The sequence below is a fragment of the Cebus imitator genome, unplaced genomic scaffold, assembly GCF_001604975.1.
Source record: "Cebus imitator isolate Cc_AM_T3 unplaced genomic scaffold, Cebus_imitator-1.0 Scaffold29, whole genome shotgun sequence".
NCBI classification, from domain to species: Eukaryota; Metazoa; Chordata; class Mammalia; order Primates; family Cebidae; genus Cebus; species Cebus imitator.
This window is the reverse complement of record NW_016107344.1, coordinates 10,931,815-10,949,910: the sequence shown is the minus strand read 5'-3', so window position 1 is coordinate 10,949,910 and position 18,096 is coordinate 10,931,815. Positions and strand designations below refer to the sequence as shown.

General features: G+C 34.3%; 1 protein-coding gene across 1 annotated transcript in view; it reads right to left on the bottom strand.

Moving 5' to 3' along the window:
- The window catches only part of UCHL3 (ubiquitin C-terminal hydrolase L3), a 61,621-nt gene that overhangs the window by 35,344 nt on the left and 8,181 nt on the right, over positions 1-18,096 (bottom strand). Inside the window, exons 3-6 of the mRNA XM_017523654.2 lie at positions 14,602-14,730; positions 8,871-9,027; positions 8,409-8,494; positions 6,243-6,290 (exon numbers count right to left, since the gene is read on the bottom strand). Of these exons, the coding sequence (XP_017379143.1) occupies positions 6,243-6,290; positions 8,409-8,494; positions 8,871-9,027; positions 14,602-14,730 (420 nt within the window). The remainder of the gene's footprint in view (positions 1-6,242; positions 6,291-8,408; positions 8,495-8,870; positions 9,028-14,601; positions 14,731-18,096) is intronic.

Genomic DNA, 18,096 nt, shown 5'->3' with positions numbered 1-18,096 from the left:
CAGAATAAAGAAAATGGGGTATGAAAAGTAAAGAAAAACAAAGATCAGAAAGTTGCAGTTTCAGACTTTTGACAAAACTGGACTCTACATTTTGAACTGCATGATATATTTATTGTTTCCACCTGATTCTTCCAAGATAATCAGAAACTTATATTTTACATTATTTAAAAACTAAATTTCTTCCTAATATCCTGGGATTCTTTCAAAGTGAAGGAAGGAAAGAAGGAAATAAATTCCCAAAGGAGGGGAATAAATATGTGAGCACCTCAATATGTGTAAATCTTTTTTGGCTTATTGGAATAATTTCTGATATCTCTTTGTAATCCCAATATAATAAAAATAAAGATTATATCCATAGTAAAATAAAGCCATGCAACTATACAAATTCATCTAATGAAGATAAAACTTTATGCTGTTTATTCCTACTGACAGTCTGTACTGGCTGGGCCAAAAAAGCCAAGTAGATTCTAAACAGAGGATTTTCCTAAATTAAAAATACACACATACACACACACATACAAACACACACACGTATCTTTAATTATGTATATATATTTATGATCACATACTTGAAATCAGAAATTAGGCAATGCTTACCCCAGTGGTCAAATAATCGCTCTTTTATAGGTTAACAACATTAACCAAAATAGAATTACATACTAACATTTCATTGTAAATCAATTATAATTTTATGATTTGAATTAACTTCATAAACTTTTACTAAAGATCTTTTAAGTATCATTAGCAATCAAACATGTTATTTCCCCCTATCAAACAAGCAAAAATTTAGAAATAGAATTCAATACTGGCAAGGGCTGTTTTCAAAGCTGCGGTCGCCACTGAAGTAAAAGATCTTTGAAGACACAAGTTATGTCTCACTTATCTTTGTATGTACAAGTCAAAGACAGTGCCTAGTACAGTAGGTTCTCAAACTGGTTATCTGATTGAACAAATGAAAGAAACACAATTTCATGTTATGTAACAAGAACCATAAAAATGTACATCCCTTTGAATCAGTAATTCCACCTACAAGAAACTACCTTAATAAACCCGAAAGAATACTTAGATTAACAAGGATTTTCAATGAAGTTATAGTTTTAACTTGAAAAACTAAAAATAATCTAAACATCAAAAGTTAAGGAAATGAAAAATAAATTTCATTTACTTGATGCTGATGAAACAAGAAAATGTTCATGGTAATATGTTAAGAAAAAAGTCAGACAAAATTTCTTGATCTCAACTATTCTTAAAATGTACTAAAAAAAGAATGGCAGCAAATATACATAGTAGCTGCTAAATGTATATGGTAGCTGCTAAAAGTATTTTGCTATTTTTTCCATACTGGTATGTTTTTTTAAAAACAGAAAGCAATAGCGCTTCCTGTCATTTCTGTTGTTTTTCATTATTATTATTAATTTACATGGAGAGTTCTGGGCAGTACAACAAACTTACTCTTTTTGCAAAAAGTTAAACAATAAATCATCAGGAGATCTCTATTCATATCTGGGCTGACTCCTAGATTAATATGGACAAATCACAAATTTTGGAAATTACTTTTAAGTGTCAATGAAGTAAAAGTAGGGTCCAAAGACAAATAAAATACCCTTCTGGATTTTTCCTTCTTGTCTTCACATTTGACTTGCAGACTGTTTCCACTTTTGCATCACTGATACTTGTTCACAATTTTAAAGACACTTATTAGAGTCTTCTGTGAATAGAAAAGCCTTAAAATAAGGAGATTTTCTAATCTACTAAACACTTTAGTGGAAGCCCAGATCATATTAACTTGAAACTTCCTGCCAATCTTATTATTCTACAATCATTCCAAAAGGTCTTAGTTGGAATGAATATACAGTCATCCCTTGAAATCCATGGACTATTGGTTTCAGGACCCCCTGCAGATACCAAAATCCACAGATGCTCACAAGCCTTGTTTAAAATAATGTAGTATTTGCATATAACATATGTACCTCCTCCAGTATACTTTAAATCATTTCTAGATAACTTGTAATACCTAATACAATGTAAATGCTATAGAAGTTGTTGTTATAATATATTGTTTAGGAAATAATGACAAGAAAAAAAGTCTGTACATATTCAGTACAGACACAACCATCTTTTATTCTTTTTTTGAATATTTTTTCTTTTTTGTCTGAGACAAGGTCTACTCTGTCACGCAGGCTTGAGTGCAGCAGCATGATCAGTCTTGACCTCCTGGGCTGAAGCCATCCTTCCACCTCAGCCTCCCAAGTAGCTGGGACTACAGAGTAACCAGAACTACAGGTGTGTGCCACCATACCTAGCTAATTTTTTTGTACAGACACGGTCTCACTATGTTGCCCAGGCTGGTCTCAAACAGGCTGGAAGTGTGCTGCGTCATTAGAAAGCACAAAGATGGTACTATGGACTGAATTGTGTCCCCATTGTCAAATTAATACATTGAAGCCCTAACCTTCAATGTGACTATATTTGGAGACAGGGCCTTGAAGGAAATAGTTAATGTTAAGTAAGGTTATACGAATGGGGCACTAATCCAATAGGACTGGTGTGCTTATAAGAGAAAGAGACATGAGAGCAATCGATCTCTCTCTTCCCCTCTCTCTCCACATCCACTCCATATGAACACATAGGACAGGCCATGTGAGGCTACACTGAGCAGGTGGTAGTCTACAAGCCAGGAAGGGACATCTCAGTAGGAGCCAACCCTGCTGACACTTTGCTCTTGGATTTCTAGCATCAAGAACTGTGAGATCATAAATTTCTGTTGTTAAAGCCACCTGGTAATAATTTGTGATGACTACCCAAGCAGACTAATACAGACAGGAAAGACCTGGGTACTTTGTGTGAACTGACAAAAAATCAGTGGGCTGGAATACAAACAGCAGTAGAGATAATAATACACCGAGGACTCTTAAGCCCATAGATGGGAGATGAATCTTTATTTTTTTTTTTTGAGACAGAGTCTCACTTTTGTCACCCAGCCTGAGTGCAGTGATGGAATCTCAGCTCACTGCAACCTCCACCTCCCAAGCTCAAGCGATTCTCCTGCCTGGCCCTCCTGAGTAGCTGGGATTACAGGCACATGCCACACGTCTGGCTGATTTTTGTGTTTTCACTAGAGATGGGGTTTCACCACGTCGGCCAGGTTGGTCTCAAGCTCCTGACTTCAGGTTATCTGCCCACCTCACCCTCCAAAAGTGCTGGGATTATAGGCGTGAGCCACCAAGCCCAGCCAGGAGATGAATCTTAGATGAGATGATCAGAAAAATATATGGTGCAGGTTTTTGTTCCCTCAGCGATCGGGAGACACTAACATACAGCAACTAGAGGTCACTATATTACACCCTGGAGTGCACAGAACAGTCCAACACAAAAAAGAACTGAACCCTTCCAAAATGCTAACACTGACTTATTTGGAAACAATTGCTAATGGGTAAGTTTCATGTACCCAGGGGACTATAGAAAACTAAGGTTTGCCCCCCTCCCCCTGCTTTTTTATTATTATTATTTCTTACACTACCAAGGACAGTTCTGGGCTAATTCTGGTTAATTAATAGACATGTGTTATACTGTGTGTAACAGTATTGGATAATTTGGAACATACACAAATGAATCAGATGCCAATCCTAGGCCTAAAAGCCCCAGAAAAGGAGATATGATACCATACTTCATCAAACTGAGGCACCATTGGTTACATGACACACCATTTTAAGAACCACTAAGTTGGGAATAATGCCAAGTAAATTGTGCTATCAATTGTAAGATACATCTTAACTTCAGAGTTTTTAAAATGTGAAAAAATGCACATCTTAAAAAATGAAAGAGAATATGAAATAGTTAAAATGCAAATAGTTGGAGTAGTCATATAAAAAGTTCATATAAAGGATAAAATATATGCAGGTCTGATCATCTGGAACGGCTTCATGTTGAAGATCATATTAAGCTGAGTCTTGAAGAATGGATAAAAAGTAGGAAGTGGAAGAGACTGAGGGAAAGAATATTTTATTTTCAGAGAGTACTGCAAAAAGAACAGCAATAATAAAATAAGGAAGTAAGGGCTGGCTAAAAAGAAATACTTAAAGTTAGAAAGACAAGTTAAAATAGAAAAAAAGAAAAAGACAGACACACAAGGGTTAGGAAAACCTTGAATGCAACTAGGTTAAACAGCCTGAAATTGATTGCATAGCTTGAGGAATCATTCGCAAAAACTTTTTTAGCTCCTACACATTTTAGGGTTATAACATACATCGAAAATATGGTTCATTCTAGTACTGATTCTAAACTGTGGGAGATGGGAAAGGAGCAGAAAAGATTAATTCTGATGGGAGTACACAGCAGTGTACTCCAGAAAATCCTAACTTCTATCTCCACCTTGAGAATTACTGCTCTACGCATTAGGAAACCTCTAGAAAAATTTTAGCAGCCACCTGATTCAGGTACATTTCAGAAAAGGGAACACAGAAGAATTGTGTAAAAATGGATGAGAAATGGAATAAAGACTGAGAATCTGCAAAAGAAGCAGATCTTCTAAACCAGAAGTTAATGAATTTGTATTAGATTAGTTACAGCGGAAAAATGTACGGTGGAGCTATTATAAGAAACAGAAACAATAAAGGGAATCAAAAGTTTAAGATACAGATAATAAGCTCAAACAAAGAAAAATGCTTTCTAAAATATGTGGGTCATTCAGATGACGTCTAACAGGCATCCAAGACTGGAAGGAATGAAGTAGCTTAGGTCTGAAGAAACAGGCATGAAGATCATTTAAAAAGAAGTGTAAATGTAAATCCATAGTTTGGATGAAGCTCCAAAAAGTGGGCAAGAAAAGTATGGCAAAATTAAGTATTTTTTGTAGTGAATATCTGTTAAAGCACTTAATTGCTTTATTACAAGTAACTGTCTTCATATCTTACAATAAACTTATGCTGATCCTCATCATCACTAATTTTAACACGATAAATCTGCAAACAAAAAAAGCAAAGCATAATGAAGATTATGAATATGTTCAGGATCACATAAAGCAATATAAAACAGCATTTCATTAATTTCCAATCTGCTGTTAAAAACATTTCAACAGGGCTCTTCTGTGTTTGTGTATGGATAAATTTGGTGAAAAACAATAATCTACACCGTTGAAAGTAGCACCTAAGAGCAACCTATATATAGAGAGAGACAGGGTCTTGCTCTGTTCCCCATGCTGGAGTGCAATGGTGCAATCATAGCTCACTATAACCTCAAACTCCTAAGCTCAAGTAATCCTCCCATCTCGGCCTCCCTAGTAGCTAGTGCTACAGGTGCGTGCAGCACCACACCTGGCTAATTTTTATTACTTTCTGTAGAGACAGAGTCTTGCTTTGTTGCCCAGCCTGGTCTCAAACTCCTGGCCTCAAATGATCCTCGTGCTCTAACTTCCCAAAGGACTGGGATTACACATGTGTAAGCCAGCATGCTCAGCCAAAATCCATGATTTTTAAATCAAGTATTTTTTTCAAGTTTTTTTTTTTTTTTAAGTATAAGGGCAATGTCATCTTTTACATGAAAAACTGTGGTTTCAAGTCACATATGGGATAAGAAAGAAGAAAACCTCTAATTCTCTGGTATTAACCCTTAAATGTGCTATAAACATACCAAACAGCTTTAGTTAAATTCTTTTTGACTAAAATACCTTCTGATAAACTTCCTCTTAGAGTGATACAGTCAGGGCTTGAGGGAAGGAAAGAAAGGAAAGATGGAAGGAAAATGAAACCAACAAATGAAAAAAGAGGGAGAAGGAAAGGAAAATCCACCCAGCTGAACTGGCTAACAGGGTAAAGATGGTAAAGATCATTATGTGACCCTAGAACAAATTTACTGAGCAAAGAAAATGATATGGCTTTCTGCTGGAAGCAGGACATGAGAAAGGCACAGGCTCTCTAACTGTACAATAGTGCAGGTATTTTTCCCAACATACTTGGAAATCAAAGGAATCTCATAGGGAAAACAAGCCACTGAGTAGCCACACAAACAGCACACTACCTGCAATCTGTCTAAATGATTAGATGAACTGAAACAGCAGACAGCAGCATCTTAACAGCTTGTCAAAACATGTTCTTTTGCTGCTTTATGACTGCTTTTGCTTAAGCAAATTCTCTTTCAAAGGAAAAAACAAAAGGTCAGGTAACTTTCTAAAACTTTATGTCCTACAATAACATTATCGTTAAATCTACACATAGCAAGAAAAATTTTGAAAAAATGTGAAATACCTCAGTCTGACCTTCATGGGCACTGGTCTCATGAGTAACTCGGATGGCCTGTAAGAAAAATAAAGGTATTCATTGGAAAAAATGACCATACTCAACTTTTTAAATGAAAACAACAACAAAGCTAAAATTTAACATCTAAAGTCTTCTACAGAAACAACAAATTGAAGGAAATTTAAGAACAGCTTATGATATCTGGGTAATCAAATGAATTGCTATACTGTGTATATATTTGCTATACTATATACCCGCAAATCTCTAAAGATTTAGGAAACTGAATATCTGATTATTTGTAATTTCCAGGCTGTAAGTAGGGGCCATTTAACTTATTCAGTTGTTAGAACTAACACTTAACACTTTATTCAATTAAGACTAGAATAAAGTAAGCATTTCACAGATAGAGACTAAAGAAGCTTATCTCATCTGTTTCTCCCGGTTCCATGCTCCTCTGCAGCTCTGCCTTCATTTATGCTTAATCATGCAGTTTCAGTCAGCAATTTAGAAATGTGGAGCACAACTCATGCATTTATCAGAAGCTACAGAATTTAGTTTCCTGAACTAAAAAATAAACCACTCTGACAGTACCCACTATTTGCAAAGATGCAGAGAAATGGGCACAATAGTAAATTACAGGTGAAAGTACAACCTTTATGAATAGCAACTGGCAATAAACACACATCCAAGCCTTAAAAACATGCAAACTATTTTATACAGCAATTTCTCTTCTAGTAATTTATATATTTACATATAATTGTACATAATTTTATATAATTAAGGACATTTACAAAGATGTACTTTGCAATATTTATTAAAATAGTGAAAAACTATTAAATTTCTAACACCTAGTTTATTGGTGAAATACAATATTATATAATGGAAAGCTATGCAGCCATTAAATAATATCGAATATATACTTACTGGTATGTAATACGTTTGTGATAAGTGAAAAAAGCAAGTTATAAAACAGTATTACAGTGTGATCAAATTTTTGTTTCAAAAACTGTGTATATACATATACACTCCCTATAAAAATATTAATGTTTATCTACCTCTCGTTAGTAAGATTACTGATTTTCATGTTGTTTATTTTTATGTATAATAAAAATGTCTTATGAAGTCTCCAGTTTTTTTTTTAAAGGAAAAAAACAATTTAAAAACAGGAATGCTTAATAACATAATCAAACCAATTAATTTATCAGGCACAAACTTTACTTAAGGTATTGTTCTAGCCAAATAATTTGTAGACTATACACTTAATTTCAAAGAACTTATAATCTATTTAATAATGTTATTAAAAGGTAAAAAGATTTCAAAAGAAAAATTGATTCTAAAAGTAATAAATTTTAAAAACAATTTCAGAACAGTTATATGAAGTGGTACAATCATTACCAACTGCATTAAATATAACCTATATTACATATAAAACCTAGTTTATGTGGCCTGGTTATTACGCTGATAAAATAGCTACAGTATAGTCCAATGTCTACCTTTAAACCTTTGCATTTTCCTTTCATTTTCAGCCTTGTTCCAAATTCCCAACGAAAGATACATAGGGTACTGCCAGACATATATTTATTTTATGGAGGGAATGGTAAGGAATAGTCAGTCATAAAGTATTTTATTAATATGTGAATCAGGGCCAGCCATGGCAGTTCATGTCTGTAATTCCGGCACTCTGGGAGGCTGAGGTGGAGGGATTGCTTGAGGCCAGGAGTTTGAGACCAGCCTGGCCAACATGGCAAAACCTCGTCTCTACTAAAAATACAAAAATTAGCCAGGCATAGTGGCACGCACCTGAAATCCTAGCTACTCGGGAGGCTGAAGCACAATTGCTTGAACTTGGAGGCAGTGGTTGCAGTGAGCAGAGAGAGCACCACTGCACTCCAGGCTGGGCAGCAGAGCGAGACTCCATGTCAAAAAAAAAATTTATCAATCAAACTGCTTTTATCCATTCAGTCAGCTCTGAACATAGAAAAGAAGTGGCAATTTATCAGCATTTATGGATGCTTCAGATGAAGTTATCTAAAAAGTACAAAAGGCTTTTATTAACGGATACAATAAAATCCGTAGCTGCTCAAAACTATGGTTTCAAGACAAAACCCCAAATACATCTACAATCCCACAAAACTTTGCCCACATATGAGATCAAAACAGAAAGAAGGTACCGACGTCATAGTTCTCCAGGTATCTGGCTCGTTCCTCAGGGCTCATTGACACAGATTCCTCTAGGAACTTTTTCAAGGTTGATCCAGATTCTGAAAATAGGAAAGAAGATAAAATTAAAAAGGCTTGATACAGCAGAAAGACCAATAAATGAAAATACTAGAAGTATGCTACTATTTTTCACGTAAAATCCTTTCACTGGTAAGTTAGAAATATAAGAATCTTGTTATAAATGATAAGCCTCACATTATTAATATTTGTCCATTTGTTTAACCTCTATTAGTCAACAATATAAAAGAATAAGAAGGATTAATATTTCTTCTAACAGTATATACATTACCATCATAAAATAAGGGGGAAATGCTTTATTTTACAGTTTGAAAGAAAGAATTAGAGCACCACCTACTGCTCAATGAAATCAATTTATATCTTAAGGGGGGAAAAAATGCAGTATGAAAAATCATTTACCAAAGTGCATCTTGTCTTTATTGTTTGCAATAGCATGAATTAGTCCAATTGTTCCACAGGCATTGCTGATTGTTTGCTTCATGAAATATACTGATGGTGTAACATCTTGTCCCTGAGATTTTATTTTTTCTTCCTCTTCTGTTCTGAATACTTCATACTATTAAAAAAAAGTCAATAGTGTACATGTGGAAAATAACATGTTAAAAACCTCAGTCTGTAAAAGAAAAACTGCAAATGATAAAAATTATTTTTATAAAAGAAAGAGTTTAAAATATAATTTATCACCTACCAAAGTAACAAAAGACTGAAAACTGAATAGCAGTAGCCAGTGATGGTGAAGGTATGAACAAAAAGGCATTCTCCTCTGCCATTATTAAAAGCGTATATTTGTACAATCCCATTAGAGGGCATATGATAATATGTATTAACATTTTAAATGATCATACACTCCAATAAGCAATTTCCTTTATAGGAGATTAGTCTAAAACATAATCTCTAAAATGATATATATACTTCTAAGAGCAGAAAACTGGAAAAATTATAAATAACCATCAATGGAGATTTGGTTAACATGTATTATAGCATATTGTAATAGAATACTATAAAGCACTGTAGATTTACATATTCTGATTTAGAACTTTGTCCCTGACTAAACGTGGTTATGTCAGTATGTATTAACAACAATTCCAATTTATGTTTTTAAAATACGTATATACACATTAGAAAGTCTGAAAGGATATGCAGAAACTTAATAGAGGTTATCTTTCGGACAAGAGATTACTAGAGAACTTTTACTTGCTAATTTTTACATTTGTACATTTCTATATGGTTTATCATTGGCAAAAATATTTTTCCTTTTGGAAAATCATACCATATTAATAAAATTCACATTATATAATCCATAACAGACATTAACCATTATCTATAATAACTGGTTATAAAAGCAATGGGGTATAATAATAAGCATCACAAATGTGGGCTCTACAGCTGACTGCCTGGGCCCACAAACTGGCTCGAATGTTATTAGCTGTGTGACTTTAGCAAATTACTTAATGTCTCTGTATTTTAGTTTCCTAATAGTAAGAAAGAGTTAAAAATGGCAAAAAAGTTCAAAAAATGGGTGAGGCAGGGAGGAGAAAGATGATAATATTGTTTGGCTTAGAGTTTTCCCATAACGTTCTGTTTCCAATAGAGTAGAGTCAGCAAATGACAACCTGCAGGCCAAATCTGGCCCACTGCCTCTTTTCATAAGTAAAATTTCATTAATGTATTGTCTACGGCTGTTTACAAGGCAAAGTCAAATAACTGCAACAGAGATTTGAAAGCCTGCAAAGCTGAAAATATTTACTATCTGTCCCTTTACAGAAACATTTTCCTGATCCCCTGCAATAAAAGAAACAAATGATGTCTACAGAAAACCTACAATTAGTTAAGAAACTGCTTCTTTAAGCAGTTTAAACTCTCTTGCCTAAAGAGAAAAAAATAATAAACTGCTTCTAACAACAAATGTATCTATGCTCAAAATATGAATTTTATTGTGCTTATAAATTAAATTTTAAGTAACATTTTTCAGAATAAATGGACACTATTCATGTAAGTTCGACTGATAAAAACTGGAAAGGTTCAGTATATTAAGGTCTTAGGCTGAAAGTTTACAGTTCTATAGTTCAGTCTGTTGTTAATGTTCCTGTCAACAAAGCAAAATAAGATTTGATGATTTCAAGATTTAATGTGTAGGAAAAATTCCTAAAATGATTCAAAGCAAGTAAAGAAAAAAAGAAATTATGGTAGACCAAAGTAAGGCCAAGAGACGTAAATATCAGAGAGAAATAAATCTGTAGCCCCTTTGCCTATATTTACTGGCTGAACCGCACTATCACAAGGAACACATTCAAAATACTATCATTGGCTGAGTTAGGTAGCTCACACCCATAATCTCAGCACTTTGGGAGGCTGAGGCAGGTGGATCATCTGAGGTCAGGCATTTAAGACCTGCCAGGCTAACATGGTAAAACTCTGTTTCTACTAAAAATACATAAATTAGCTGGGAATGGTGGCACATGCCTGTAATCCCAGCTACTCCAGGGGCTGAGCCATGAGAATCACTTGAACCATGGAGGCAAAAGTTGCAGTGAGCTGAAATTGCACCACTGCACTCCAGTCTGGGCAACAGAGCAAGACTGTGTCTCAAACAACAACAACAAAGAACATTACCATTGATGGCAATTATCAAAAAGAGATAATAAATGCTGGCAAGGGTGTGGAGAAAAGGGAACCCAAGTGCACTGTTGGTGGAAATGCAAATTGGTACAGTCATTATGAAAAACAGTATGGAGATTTCTAAAGAAATTAACAATAGACTACCATATGACCAAACAATTCATAGCCAAAGAAGACGAATCACTTTGTAAAGGAGATGAATCTCTACCTTGTGAAAATATTTGCACTTCCATGTTCACTGCAGCATTACTCACAATAGCCAAGATATGGAAAAAACCAAATGTCCACAGATGGCTAAATGGATAAAAACATGGTATAGTCTACAGCCATAATACCCTGAATGTGCCCGATCCCATCTGATCTCAGAAGTTAAGCAGGGTCGGATCTGGTTAGAACTTGGTTAGGAGAAAAAGTGGCATAGATATAGACACACACACACACACACACACACACACACACACACACACACTCTCTCTCTCTCTCTCTCTCTCTCTCTCTCTCTCTCTCAATATTATTCAGCCTTAAAAAAAGGAGATCCTAACATCTACTACATGGATAAACCTGAAGGACATTATGATAAGTGAAACAACTCAGACACAGAAAGAAAAATATTGCATAGTATCACTGATACATGGAATTTTTTTTTAAAGCTCAAATACACAGAGACAGAGAATGAAACAGTGGTTAGCAGAGAGGTGATGAGATGTAGGTCAAAGGACACATAATAGCAGATATGTAAGATAAGCAAGTAACAAGTCTAGAAATTATGTACAACATGAAGACTAAAGTTAATAAAACTATATTGCTTTAGAGATTTTTGTTAAATAAGTAGATTTTAACTGCTCTTATCACAAAAAGAGGAACTATGTGATGATAGATGTCAGTCTGCTTCAGTATTGTAACGATTTTACTACGTATATGAATCCTATATCATGTTGTACACTTCAAGTACACACAATAACATTTATTTTTAAAAACCCACCATGATGGACTTTAAAGGGTAATGAGTCACACCCATAATCCAGACACTTTTGAAAGCCAAGGCAGGGGATCATTCAAGGTCAGAAGTTGGAGACCAGCCTGACCAACATAGTGAAACCCCGCCTGACCAACATGGTGAAACCCCGTCTCTACTAAAAATAAAAAAAAAAATTAGCCAGGTATGGTGGCACATGCCTGTAATCCTAACTACTCCAGAGGCTGAGGCAGGAGAATCACTTGAACCTGGGAGCTGGGGACTGCAGTGAGCCAAGATGGCGCCATCGGCTCACTGCAGTCTAGCCTGGGCAACAAAGTAAGACTCTGTCTCAAAAAATAAGTACATACATACATACATACAGGATAATAAGGTGCCTATGACAGCTCCTTTGCTATTAGTATGCTTAAGTCATTCACAACTACATATTCAATTTTTAAATTAGAAATTCAAAGACAAACACTTTGTAGATCCTAAAGAATGCACTAGCTATCCTCTTAATAATTTTGCCATATACCACCTATAAGCTGAAATAGGGATCTACCAAACTGTAACAGGTATCTAAAAGTGGTACATGCTATTGGTATTCTCTACTTACATGCTATTATAAATAGTTACATTAAGTATTTATACTTACTTATATATTTACTTACATAAATTTTCTACTTACGTTAAGTACAAACTTACAAAAATACTTTAGAACTGTGTTCGTCCTTTCAACAGGGACAAGTTTTTTAGCTCTGATAATCTACTAAATTAAACCCTATTCATAAGGATAATATGCTTTTTTAATACTGATGACTCACTAGATGGAAGCGATCAAATCTAATTTCTTTTTCACAAAAAAAAGTCATAAAAATCAATGGTTTGGAAATTTCCGATTCAAACAAAAAACTCCCATCAGCTAAGAAATCCTAAGGTTTAGGCAACTAATTTTTTTTTTAGATTCTTCACTGTTCATCACAACGGGGGTCCTGGGATAGTTATCTGTTGGCTTATTTTTGTAATCAATAAAAGGCAAAAATAACATTGGATTAAAAGAGAGTAAATTCAAGTTTTTGTCTTAACTCCTACAAATATCAATAATCATAACCTTACCATTGTGAGGGGGTTTGGTCTAATACTAGACAATCACTAAGAAATTCCTAACTCCAAATTTAGCAAAGACAGAGAAATATATTTCTTTTATTAAATAATTTGTTTTGTAGAACACTTAAGTAGAAGAGAGAAAAACTTCAATGTTATTTAATTTATCTTGAATTGAGGCTAATTTGTTATGGCATAAAGAAAATGATCCAGGAATTTCCAGGAGTAAGCAAGGTCTAAGTCTTAAGTCCTGTGGGATTTGGTTCCAGTTAGTCCTGAAGAAGATGACCTGAACACAAATCTGCCAAATCATCAACATATTTCTCTCACATCTTCCCAAACACTTACTTCTTCATTTTTCATAACTACTAAAATCATCCTACTGTTTCTAATTTTAAAAATAAAAATAAGAATGATATAGCCTCAAAATCTGTTATAAAATGCACTTAAAGGTTCTGGCTCCACTACACATATATGTGTGTGTGTGTGTGTATATATGTATACATACACATACATATATACATATATATACCTACACACAGAAACATACACACACATCATTCTAGAAGAAAAGACTAAAATATGGAGACTTGAATTTAAATACAGAGCTCAAAGAATAGCTATTTCTAATTCCCAACACACCCTAAATCTGCCAGTTAAATGTATTTAAGGTTAGTGATTCCCACTCAAATCAAGTTCATTTTGAAAATAATGTAACCCACATTATCAATTTCCCCTACCAACTTAAAATAGGCAAAGGATATTCCTTTTTTATATATACAGAAAAAATTTTATTTAAGTTTATTCTAGTACTCAAAATCTCTAAAATATGTAAGTCAAAATGTGATTACATGTGACATCAAAACACAGCTGAGGCAAACTAACCAAATTTTTATAAAAGAAGAAAACTACCCAAGCTTAAAGCACTAACCTAGGACTTTACCGTCATCAAAATCTAAGTATCATCTCTTTAATAAAAACATTTTTAAGATTTCTTCACTGCCTAGATTGCCTAGTTTTATGCAAGGAAGGGATCATTTACTCTTGAAGATTGTATTTAACAAAAATTTTGTAAATTAAAAAAAAGAAAGAGATTGGGCTGGGCACAGAGGCTCATGCCTATAAGCCTAGCACTTTGGGAGAAGATGTGGGAGGATCACTTTAGCCCATGAGTTGGGAGACCAGCCTGGGCAACATAGTGAGACCCTGTCTCTACAAAATAAAATAAAAGCATTAGCTATGTGTCGTGGCACATGCCTGTAGTCCCAGCTACTCAAGAGGCTAAGGTGAGAAGACTGCTTGAGCCTGGGAGGTTGAGGCTGCAGTGAGCCCCGATCACACATCTGCACTCTAGCCTAGGCAACAGAGTGAGAACCTGACTCAAAATGTAAGATAAAATAAAACAAAAATTGTATTTACCAGAAACTTTCTATTTTACTTAACAATTACCTTTTCTGTAATAGGAAAGAGAAGTAATACTGCACAGACTGGTCTTGGTACCATGCTAAGGAGTTCAGGATCCATTCCATATACGTCGACGAATTGCCAGTTAGGATGCAGACCTAATTGTTTGAGAAACTGGTAAAAGAAAGAAAGAAAAAAAAATAGTGGAACATTAGTTGGTAAAAGAAAACTAGTATACTATATATAGTGTTTAAAGGGAAATGATCAGCAAATAGATACTGTGTATCTAATACATGTAAGGGGATAAAATACAAATGCAACTGATATTCAGTAGGAATGCAGTAAAGCAGCATATATCAAAACATCACAATGTATACCATAAATATGTGCAATTTTTGTCAATTATACTTTAATAAAACTAGGGAGAAAAGAATGTAGTAAAGCAGATTTTCTATGAATAGGGTGAGAAAAGATAGCAATTTATTTATTTAGTTAGTTTTTTGAGATGGAGTCTTGCTCTTTCGCCAGTCTGGAGTGCAGTGGCACAATCTCAGCTCATTGCAACCTTGGTCTCCCTGATTCAAGTGATTCTCCTGCCTCAGCCTCCTGAGTAGCTGGGACTACAGGCGCACGCCACCATGTCTGGCTAATTTTTTGTATTTTAGTAGAGATGAGGTTTCACCACGGCCAGGATGGTCTAGATCTCCTGACCTCATGATCTGCCCGCCTTGGCCTCCCAAAGCGCAAGCATTACAGGCGTGAACCACCGCGCCTGGCCAATAGCAATTTATTTATAGCACATAACAAACATTTAAAATTCATAACATGAAAAACAACCTCTTTTTTCAAACTCCATTTCTTTGGAACTAAATTTAATAAGCCTGGACTTCATCAAATATATACAACTTGGCTTGGTTGATATCTTAAACTCATTTCCAGCACTTGGTTTTTAAGGAGAGGCATTTACATTATAGTAAATAAATATTTTATCAGGAAATCAGCATAGTTTATCCTATTTACCAAAAATGATGTCTGAGGTTTAAAGATCAATTGACAGCTGTGAATTGTATCAATGACCAAAGAGAAATATAAGCCAAAAACGCATCTAATGCATTGTATGGACAACAGAAAATGCTTGATATAGGAAGTAAACTGCTGGCTTCCTGACCTCTACTACATAATGAAACCTACTTAACTTCATTGCCTCTCTTATATCTGGTAAAATAACTATAACAAAAGATTAGTACTTTTTTTTTTTTTTTTTTACAATTCCTAAGATGTCACAGGAAAATAAAATGTCAGACCTTAATCTATCACATACAGAAAAAAATGAGAATGTCATTCTCACAATAAATTAATAACTGTTTATATTGAAGGAAGCTGATTTTTAAAAAAATACATCATTACAAATTAAGTTTTAGATGACAGAAAAAAGGAATAAACAAAAATCACATTAAAAATACATCATTATATCTTACCTCAAGAACACATTATGGTATTTGCTGGTCTAACATCTGAAATTTTAAAACTAAAAACAAACAAAAAGGTGCCATAGTCATTTCTCCCTGAAGAACGATCACATCTACTTAGATCATCAAATAAGGTCTTGTAAAACCAATGTAAGCCATGATGTGTTATAGGAACGGTGTTATTCATCTCTCAAACATTTGAGTTTTGCAAGACAAGGCCTTCCTGTTCAAAGGGCAACTGTCCTTATCCCTTCATTTCTCTGCTTATAGAAGATAACCTACTTGCCAATAATATCATTGGTCAAACATAAGGTTCTAAGTATGTTTAATAAGAAATGTACTGATTTATAAAAACTTTCTTAGAAGAATGTGCTCAGTATAGATCAGCTTCATTCTTGCATCAAGTCACATGCCCTGTAAGAGTCTGGGGCTGAGATCAAAGGACTCCTCGACATTATATCCCTTCTTCATTTGATTCTATTTATAGTCCACTAAAGCACTCTAAACCACTTCCCGCTCCCTTCTCCACTTCCTCCAAACTTCCCAGTCTATGCTTTTTCAGTATTCAATTCTACCTAAAAGCCAAAAAGAATAAAAATTAACTGCAAAGTCAAGGAAAAAAACTGTCTTATTCAATGTTTTTACTCCTATTGCCTAGCACTATACATGGCTGAATCATAGACACCCAAGTTACCTTTCTAGAACTGACTAAAGATTACATCCCTGCTTTAGTGGATAACCTAGCCATCTGTATGTGTATATACATCAGTGAAGCCTGTGTACAATGAAGAAAAGAGGTAGCAAAGATACATTTGGCTCTTAATCTAAAACCTGGCATTCACTTAATCAAATTTGAATACTACCGAAATTTGCCTTTTAAGGAAAAACATCATGAACCCTGATAATAGAACTTAAATTTATTTGTTAATTTTATATACCCCCAAAGTCATCTGTTATAAAGTTATAAAACAAGGTGGTACATACAACAGAGCAATTTAACACATGTGCTGCAAACTAAATGTCACAGATTATTTTAGCGAAAGGTCTGGACAAAATCAGTAAGTACTATAAATCAGTTCACTGCAAATCTACTCCATGTCAGCCAAAGCTAACAAGTACAGAATGTAGTAGGAACCAAAGGCAGCAACTGTAGTAACACCAATTAGTATCAAACTGAGGACACAATGAATGATTAAACTGCAGATAAAATCACAACTTGATTAAATTTTTACAGGAATCATGCTTTTTAACTTTTTACTCATATCAACAATTAAATGAGACAGATATAAAGAAGTTCAATGCAACTAATGTCTATTAAATATATCAGTTACATCCTGACTCCAGATTGCCATAAGTCAGGCTCACCGAAAACTATATGAATACAAATAAAAGCAGTTACAAAGACTGCCTCTGGGAAGTGGAGAAAAGGTAGAGAAGAGGGTCTTCAACTTTTACCTCTCACTTTTTCAAAAAAAAAAAAACACACATTAAAATTCCTACTTTTGCATTAAAAAAAGAAATCTGTGTTTGAAATGATCATATGCAAATACAGAAAGATAGGAAGCAAATTTTCTAAAATGTTAGCAGTTGGCTTGGGTGGTGTGACTCCAGCTTTTTATTTTCTAATATGTTTTAAATTAATTAGTTTTACAATAATTATATGTAGTTGTAAGTTACAAATCTGTAGAACTGATACACATATGTATTCTATTTAAATTTACAAAACTGGGAGAAAGCCCAAAATGATGGTCTTTAAAGTATACCAAAAAAATTTTTCCAGACTACTCACAAAGATAAATATCTATATATGCATTTGCAAAGCCATCCCTAGACACTTAATTAGAAGCATCCCATTGACATCAAGCAGGATCAAAGGTTTCATAATCTCTAACACCAGTCTTCTGGCTTTTCTAACTTACATATTGGGTAATAAATCAACCAAAAAAAACCTCTGACTGATTAACTCAACAAATTTTTACAATGTCTCTAAAATTTTGGTCAATTGAGAAAAATAATTGATAAATTCTAACATTTGGTTGTCAAAAAATCTTTAGTCAATTCTTTTTATTCT